The sequence below is a fragment of the Coffea arabica genome, chromosome 7e, assembly GCF_036785885.1.
Source record: "Coffea arabica cultivar ET-39 chromosome 7e, Coffea Arabica ET-39 HiFi, whole genome shotgun sequence".
NCBI classification, from domain to species: domain Eukaryota; kingdom Viridiplantae; phylum Streptophyta; class Magnoliopsida; order Gentianales; family Rubiaceae; genus Coffea; species Coffea arabica.
In genome coordinates this window covers 17631389-17640697 of record NC_092323.1, presented here as the reverse complement: position 1 = coordinate 17640697, position 9309 = coordinate 17631389, and the positions used below count along the sequence as shown (strand labels likewise).

At 36.2% G+C, this 9309-nt stretch overlaps 1 protein-coding gene across 2 annotated transcripts; it reads right to left on the bottom strand.

Moving 5' to 3' along the window:
* Positions 1-262: 262 nt before the first annotated feature.
* Positions 263-9025, bottom strand: LOC113702407 (3'(2'),5'-bisphosphate nucleotidase 1-like). 2 transcript variants are annotated; one of them, XM_027223603.2, is made up of 8 exons: positions 8717-9025; positions 6849-6924; positions 5858-5931; positions 4851-5050; positions 3099-3309; positions 2894-2992; positions 2633-2786; positions 263-575 (listed from the first exon to the last, which is right to left on the bottom strand). In XM_027223603.2, exons 1-8 carry the CDS (start codon positions 8951-8953, stop codon positions 412-414), a joined length of 1215 nt encoding a protein of 404 aa, XP_027079404.1. In that variant the 5' UTR covers positions 8954-9025; the 3' UTR covers positions 263-411. The 2 variants fall into 2 exon arrangements, with proteins under 2 accessions (XP_027079404.1, XP_027079405.1); XM_027223604.2 differs by having other exon boundaries at positions 6849-6946; positions 8717-8918.
* Positions 9026-9309: the final 284 nt, after the last annotated feature.

The following is a 9309-nucleotide window of genomic DNA, read 5'->3' as shown; positions in this document are numbered from 1 at the left end:
CAATTCTGCTATCTTCAAAATTCTCATGCCATTTTTTTCAAAGCAGGGTGGCTATATATAGTCATCGTGGTTCAGTGGTAAGAAAGACAACTGACTTGTGAGTTCGACTGTTGGCAAGGCCTAATGCTGCTAAGGGAGATGTAACTTAGCAGCTTTCCTTTTGACTTTACCATTGCAAGAAAAATCTCACCAAATAATAATCTACATCTTGTAAGACATCTTATGCTACATGCACAGCCAGGAAATAGTGAATACTGTAAAGTTTAAAAAACAGTTCCTTGTAATGTCTTGTGGGCATGAGAAGATAAAGATGCACCAGTTTCAACTTATAACAGCCTCTAAGTTGGTGATTCATGATACATTCAGTTACAAGGAAGATTTTATGGAAGATAAATGCATAAAAAAAAAAAATCACAAGGAAGAAGCTTTCTCCTTTAGAGATTCTTGGACAGCATTCAACAAAGTTGGCATTAACTTCTGATTTGTAACAATTATTCCAGTGTCTAGATCTAGATATCTTCCCCTAGAAAAGTCCAGAGGCTTTCCTGCAGCATCTGTGACAACACCTCCAGCTTCTGCAAAGCATATTTGACAAAAATGGTCAGTGATGCAATAAAGCTCAAATTTTTTTCAATCATTTGTTCCCAAATTACAATTACTAGATTTCTCAAGCATGAGAAATACAATGCAATAGGGTGATCTACCAAGTGAACCATGCAAGCGTAATGATTGCCTGATGTACAGCCTCATATAGAACAGTGATGTTATCCACAAAACCAGCAAGAGGATAATACAAAAGAACTCTAAGCACATCCTCAAGAAGGTCAACAATGTAAGCTACTTGCAATATTTCCAGCTGGTTTTACATATGTTTATGTTTGGATTTCACACCTTAATCATTCAAGGTCCTTATAGGATGTACTCATGCTATCAGTATGCATTGATGTGCAATCAGATTATCTGTTAAAATCAAACTATTTCTATGCTTTCACTAGAACAACTTTGTAGTGTAGATATCCAACAGGTTAATTCAGCTAATGGACTTGATCAAAAAGTAAAGGAATCTACAAATGATCAATTCAAAAGTTCAATACTGTTTCTGACCGATCAATTTTTAATTTATTTTTACATGGTAGGAGAGAGGACAATACCAGTAGTCTATATTTTCTTGATTTTCTTTTTGATGGTGCTTATCATTGCATAAGAATATACCTACTTGCCTATTTTGAGACACCCTCTTGGTAATCTTATTGAGATTATTACCTTCTTAAGGGGAAAAAACATAGTTTACACATCAACCACGAAGTCACTTTAATTGGGAAGGAGGGAAAAAATTATTTTTTATTCTATTCCCACCTTTCCAGGTGGATGATCAGATCCCTAAGATGTAGCATGATGACTCCTTCCAAGACAAACAAAAACTAAGCCTGGGATTACGACAGACTACAATCTGAAATAATGCATAGGTGAAACATATGCATAGATGAAACATGGGCAAAGATCTGACAAAAAATAGGACTTAATTGAAATGCCTCAGCGCTGTGAGGTGAAGCAACTATGAAAGGTGCATGCTTTGTATGCTAAGATTCAAGGTGCATGGGGTTTGAGGCATATGACTCTTAAATTTCCAAGTTGATTTTATTACTATTTATCTTCTTGATAACAATTGGCTTCCCTTAAAGTAGTTAAATGCAAAAAACAGTGTACAGCATGTATCATGCATTTAACCCTTCTAGTGAAACAAAGACGCAAGACAGAACAATCAACTTCCTGTCTGGATCCAGATCAGCTGACATTCAAGGTTCTCTCAAGCTATCTATCTTCAATTCACCCTCCCCACCTCAAAAATCGCTTTTCTCCATCTAGATCAACTAAACTTGAATTCTCTCTCAAATGTAAAATCTTCTCTCTTCTCTCTCCATCTCTCCCATATTTTCCTCATTCTTATCCACCCTAGACATGTCAAGTATCCCATTCTCTCCCATTTCATTCTTTTTATGCAAATGACAAAAAATTGCTAGCTTATGCAGATATTTCAAGAGCTGTGACTCTAGGAAATTGGATCACGAATGGTCTAGACATTGACATCTTTTGCAACAAGTGCCTTTGATAACTGTCATCCGGTTTCTTCTTCTCAATAAATTTATCTTTGGTTCATGGTATGCCCTTGCTTCAACTAATTGTCTTCATTTCCAATATCTAAAAGCATATTCATTGGATTCAAATTAAAGTTTGAAATTTGCAAAAGGATAGTGTTCACAGGGGACAATATTCAATCAAATTTCTTTTTTGCAAGACAAGTGCTAAAATTGAATTTGAGTAGAATGAGCATAGCAGGGCTGCAATGAGGTGAAATTGAATTAAGCCATCAAAAAAAGAATCTAAACAAAAGAAACAAAACACTTACAGAATCTTTATAGGTAAATCCATATTATATGCTTTGCAGAACTGTTTTCACAAAATCCCAATGTTCTTCAACATCAATGATTATTTTGAACTAAAAGACAACTCACTTTATGTCATACAAGTTTCCGTAGGTGGTGGTAGTGAATAATGACATTGAATCATGATATAATGCTCCACCCTAGTTGATAGTAAATAAATGAAAAATAAAATAAAACAGATTCCAGACCTGTAACAACTACACTTCCAGCGGCATGGTCCCAGATCTTTTCACGGTACCCCCTGTGGGGGAAACGCATATAAATTGCCCCATCTCCTCTGGACAAAGCTCCATACTTTGCCTGGCTATCTATTCGCACTGGTGGGGCTTTAACACCCAATTTCTGTATATAACAGTGATTAAAAGTTTTACTACATCAAAATAGATGTCAAAGAAACAGATGGTATAAAAACAGATAGTGGTAGGAGAATAAAGAAAGTCATTTTGTACCTTTGCTATCAAGCTTGTTAAGTCATGCATTGAATGAGCTGCTTCATAAGATTCAAAGAATGATGCTTCTTCAGGATTTTCAGTACAACTGACATTCACCTGAAAGAAAAAACAAATCTGAATCAAATTTGATATAAACATGAAGAAAGCAAAGTCAAGAACAATCACACAGTGTTTCTCTATATTTGTGTGAAAAGGAGTATACCTTTCTAGGTTCTGAGCCATCAAGAGACTGCATGTAGGTTCCTGTACCAACTTGGGCAAAGAAAAGACAACCAGCTTTGCCTTGGATGGTGTGCTGATCATGGCAGGCAAGAGATTGTAAAGGAAGATTTGGACAAGCTAGAACACCCAATACAACTTTCCCTTCATCTAGCAATCCTAATGCAATAGCATACTGGTCTCCCCTTAGGAACCTTCAGCAAGGAAAGGCAGACATTAGAAGTATCTAGAGAAAGGAACCCACATGCAGTTCTTAGGATTCACGTAACACTAGAATAATTAGAATTGACGTGATGGTGTTAATCCCAGTTTCTTTAGTCATTGAACTTTACCTCTCAACAGAAAAATAAGAACAGTAGAGGGTGTACGCTTAATGAGTCTTAAAGCATATAGTCAGGCACATAATTATTTTGGAAAATTTCTCAAGTAACATAAACATAACTGTGCACATATGCCAGAGGGTGGGTGGGTGGGTGTTGGGGGAGGGGGGGGAAGAGAGAGAGAGAGAGAGAGAGAATCTGTAAGCAAGCATCTAAATTGAGTTGCAATAGAACTTCACTAGTCTTCTGTTTGTTTCAGAGGTTATCAGCAATAATCCATTGACCCCTCCAGGTTTATCAATTATCATCCCATGGGATTTGTTAGCTCTGAAAATAACAGGAGATATGGTAGTAGCTTCTCATACTGTATTCCCAATCTATTCTACACTCAAAACCAACCATGAGAAGCCTCTGAATCCTATTCTGGACATAACACCAGCTGATCTAAGTATTTCTAACAACCCATCAACATGACATCAGAAAAAATGAGTTCCTTGACTATCAAACAAAAGCATATTTGCATTTCTAAAAGGCATATAATGAAAATTTGCTGAAAAAAAAAAGGTTTCCAGATGACTTTTAAGGCCAGGTATCATTGTCTTAGAAATCAGATAGAAAACCTTTCATGCAATCATCAAGCACATTTCTGACATTTCAACGTGTCAGGATTTGTGCCGTTCAACACTTCTTCAGACATCAGAATAGGTATGACAGCATAATGATGGACCAAAATTACCTCAATCAGACAACTTTCTTTTATAAAAGCTAAACCCCCTTGTATAAAAGAGTTACCAGATTATCGTAATCAACAAAATTAGCAGATAATACACTAGGGCCCGGAACACAAGTAACGTACAGCCCTACAAAGCATTTATTTGCATCTTGTTGCAAGAGATTACGGGATGACAAGATTTGTTATCTGGTTAGCTGGTAGCACTATATCAAAGGTTGCTAGTGCAGACTTTTCGAGAAGTAGGTGAGTTTAACATAAGCGGAACATATTATTTGGTGCCATTAAGTTGCCTAAGATATGCCACTCAATCAGATTAGAATAGGCATCCAAACACATAAAACTCACTCTCTGCGAATGAGCATGAGAAATACATGTTATGAATTGACAAACATATAAAGCCTCCAAACAGGACCATTCAACCAATTATAAAATAAAACAAACTCCTATCGTTGTGGACAAAGGATGTGCAAACAATTAGACAATTAAATAATCTCATACTCATGTAGGGCCACCTTCAAAGAACTTGAGTAAAAAGTCAAGTCTCTAATCTTATTGCATGCATTTTAACTAAATAAATGCATACACACAGCACATAAGATATACAAAGACACGAATAAACCCCCATGCAATTACAAGCATGCCATATTTTGATATTTAACTTTCCATTCAACTGAAAGCTCACCCCTTAGTACCGTCTATAGGATCCAAAACCCAGTGTTGACCAAGAGAACCTCCTTCAGATTTTCCTGAGTCTATGGCAGCAAGTACATCTTGATCAGATAAAGGAGATGCTGTTCCCCCATTAGCAAGAGTTTCATTGACAAGTTTTGTTATTCGTTGCAGTGTTTCTTGGCCATCTTCTTTACGAAGATCTCCTGAATCCTAGAGATACAAGAACAACAACAATTATATTAAAAAATAGAAAAGGAAAAGATTTCCACATGAATGCTGGACTCCACGAGCTTGAAAAGCCTGTAAATATAAAAGTTTGACAGAAAGAAACATGTAATCAAAGATCATATTGTTGTGAGTAGGATGACTTTGAGCTAGAGCATTTATAGACATAGCAATGGTAATGAGCTATGAATTGAATTCTTTCACTAATCATCTTGACCACCAAAGTTTGAAGTCCATAGCCTGAATAATGAGAGATGACAAAGCCATATATGAGTCAGTGGATTATCACATTCTCCTGGTATCTAACTGGTGGTGGTGGTCATAGAAACAAAGCAAGAGGTGATGGTTCTTGTGGCAGGTTTGAAGATGTTAAGTGCCAACTGGCTAGCCAGGTTGTAACAATTTGCAGTGAAAACATTGAGCCAGAGCAGTAATTTTCCAACTGACAACGAGTTGTTGATTCTGGACTAAGTATTGGGCACGGTAACAGCCAGTGGTGGTTACCTAGCTGGCTATGGATGGTATGTCATTGGAGGAAACTTCTGGTAATTTAACCTGGCTAATATGGTTAGCTGATGGTTTTAACATGTTCAAAAGTTAAAGGAATGAAGTCTTCACAACCCGAGATGATAAACAGCATGGGGAAACTTCTTCATTCCAAACGCCCTTAAGCAGGGTCAATTCACAAATCTATTTCCGCTGAACCACTGAAGGTCCAGAACTGTATGATTACTTCAGATTCCATATGTTCACAAATTTCTTTGCAAAAACCAAGTATAAGTTGAAAACTACCTCCTCAGCTACTAATGAGAATGGACTCGAAGACAGCTCTTTCTGCAAAACAAAGCTTACCACAGCCTGTGAGCCTGACAATACAAAAGAAACAGCGGAAGGAAATCTTAATCCTTTTACACAAATGCAAATCCTAAAAACTTTCGATACTGGCAATGTGACATGAGAATGCAGCAACGCTTTGCCTCAGCAGTTGAGGGGAACAGAAACACTATAGGGAACTGCTGAAGGCAAGTCTGTGCAAGGGCATGTGCCAAAGCTCGCTAGGCAGTATTTATGATGAAAAACCAAGCAAAATGACGCAGGAATAACAAAATGAATGGTGCTAGAAATTTTAAGAATAGATTACACGTCAGCCAAACTTGGAAAGGTTATAAAAGAGACACAGAAAATTCGACCAAACTTGAGAAAATATTCTAAACGATTTTCCTCCAAAATCAGTTCAAAGGTCACCATCCTTTTGAGCTTGTCCTCCGATACAAGGAATCACAGGTCAAGTAATATGCTCAAAGAAGTTAGTGAGTCACACCTAGACCTAGTAAATTTAAGTTTCTCCTCAAAAGGAACAAAGAAATGAGAAAAGGACACATGTTAAGTTATCCCCAAAATCTGCAGCAAGCTAGCAAGTAATGACCAGTCAACAAGGACAGAAGAAAGCTGCCATAAAACCATTGGCCAGACTGATATTCTTCAACTTCCAATAACCAAAAGAAAAGGACAAATATTTAAGCACAGAGTTGGTCATGGGAATTCTTAAACTAATTCATTTTTTGCTTAATAAGTATCCAATAGATGAATCCACAGGTAACAGAGCAATCACAAATGTTTGTCAATGAACTGTGGATGGAGTAACAATGATTAGTGTCTTCTTAGTAAGTTCACACCAAAAATAGAAAAAATAAAAAATAAAAAACAGAAATGTTTGGATTAATTGCAGTCTCATAAAAGAATACAACTCCAAGGACTTAATATTAAAGTAAATATTACGTACCATAATCAGCTACTGTTACAGGACTTTTATCAGATTTTGCATGGACATCCGACTGCAATAATGCTTTCTGCACTTTCTGCACACAGGAGTTCCAAGTGCTACACAGGTCTCAGACAAAACTTAGCAGAGAAGTGTACAAACACATAAAACTTTGACTGATGAAGATGCGTATAACACTTATTCGTGGTAACTGAAAATTTGATAATGCAAAACTCAGGGATTTTTGCTCATGTAAGTTTCTGATGTTGCCGTATTGAAAACAGAAGAGGAAATCAAACTCATAGCCTACTTTCATATGTCTTACAATGGAATGAGTTACTTTTAGACAGTGAAAAGAATTATTTTCCTGGTGCAAGTCAGTCTAAGAAATTAGAAAGGAGAAGTAGAGTTCTCCAACATACCAGAAATTAATTTGCAGAAAATGCAATACAGAATATATTAAATGAGCTATCTGTGCTATTTCATCCCTAAAAATTGATAGGCTATTACAAAATTGCAGCTCTATGGAGAATGTATCTACATAACCAATGGTCTACACACAGATAGCTAGAAGCAATAAAAAGATAAAACTTTGCAGTGTTTTTAAAAGGCTATGTTTTTCCCTATGCCAGTGGAAGTGTTACTACAATAAGTATTCTGCCAGAAGTACTTAAAAATGTTTAAGAAGAACAAGGACATTCACCCTCATTTCCTGGGTTTCAGCTCAGTGAAGCTCTAGCAAAAACTTGCTCCTAGAATACCCATATCACTAAGCTTGGATAAAGAGTGAAAATGTCAAATACAAAAGTTCACGCACCATGCTCAAGTATAGTTTTATTGTTAATGCAGGGTGCATATAAGTCATTATATCCTTTAGAATCTTACTTTTAGAGACTTAAAGCATCTAATGAAACATAATTATTTAAATCTCAGAACAAAATTGTCAAGAGCGAAGATTACGTTAAATAAGCTCTCATGAAAAGGCTCATTCCATTAAATAGAGATGAGCAGAGAAGTTATGTTAATTAAACACAAGCTCATAATAGATGGAGTCAAGCTGAACATGACTTCTATCAATAGCTTGACTAAACCATAGTCTTTCAAACGACTGAGTACCAAATGACTTACTATTTCTCAACTCGAGTTGTAAAATCCTGTCTGAATTGTAAAAGGTAACAATCAACTGCTTTATGGAGTTTTATCCTAAGGTGCAATATCCAAATGCTGAAGATGATAAAGAACAAGGCTGTCAACAGGAGAGAAATACTGCTACAGCTGTTTCAGGACCAGCTTCAGTCTAGTGGCAACTAGTTTGCCTTTCAAATTTTTGCTGTTAAAGGCACTTTAATTCTCTACTGACAATACTAGATTACCAAACTCTCCATCATTTCCCTCACAAACCAAAAAAATCTTCTTCTAAATCAACAGGCTCATTTTTTACAGCACATCCTACTAACATTAGATGATCAGATTCTCAAAGTTTTTTCCTATATCACTCCAAAACAGAGATTTAGCAACTGAGACGCAGAAGTCAACGTTGAAATGTAATAATCCTCAAACCTCAAAACAAACTTAGTAATACTTGCAAAGCCGTGGTGTCAAAATGCAGCATCCACATTAAGCCATTGAAGCCAATGCTAAGACAATCCCTAACACGGTAAAACATTCCGCCTCAATACACTCGACCAGAAAAAGGGTTTCAGGTGAAGTAATTAAAACCAACACTCATATCAAATTAGCCAAATTGGTTATGCTAAAGAAGCAATTTTGGCATCTGGGTTCTGCTTAAATTCTCAATTCAAACACAAAAAAATGAGCAAATTCAGATAAATTCATGTAAGATTAAGCAAGAATTTCAACTAAAGAAAGAGGGCTTTACGAAATAATACTTGGCAGAGGCGAGCAGCAAGAGAACAAGCTTTCTTGGCAGCAGCAAGTTCTTTATCATAAGACATTGTTGCAGCAGCTCTAGATGAAAATCTTGGCCTTTTTAGGGAAAGGGAGAAAATGGGTTTTAATTTGGGTGTTGAGGAATAGTAGCAGTTACGGTCGAAATGCAGAACTCTAGTCAATGGGTTTATAGTCCCTTTCCCTGATAATGCTGCTGATGATAGTGCAATGGCCATGGCTCTTCCAAACAACAAATTTGTTAAGAAAATGTAGCCAGGTACACCACGCAAGAATCCGACGAAATTAACGGTAGTTTTTTTTCCCTTTTTTCCCCTCCTCTTTTGTTCAACTAAAACTGTAAAAAAGAAATTATACAAAAGAGGTGTAATTTTACAAGTTACAGACGTATTTGCAAAAAAAAAAGTCGTAATTTCTAGAATCTCAATTTTAGCCATTACACCAAAATCCGGTGGGTTTGTTGAGGTTTGTTGTAGATTTTGTAAATGTTTATTATAAAAGGTAATTATAGAGAAGAATAATAATCAACTAGAGCTACTATTGGGTAAATTTTATATTTTAATTTAATTTTTTT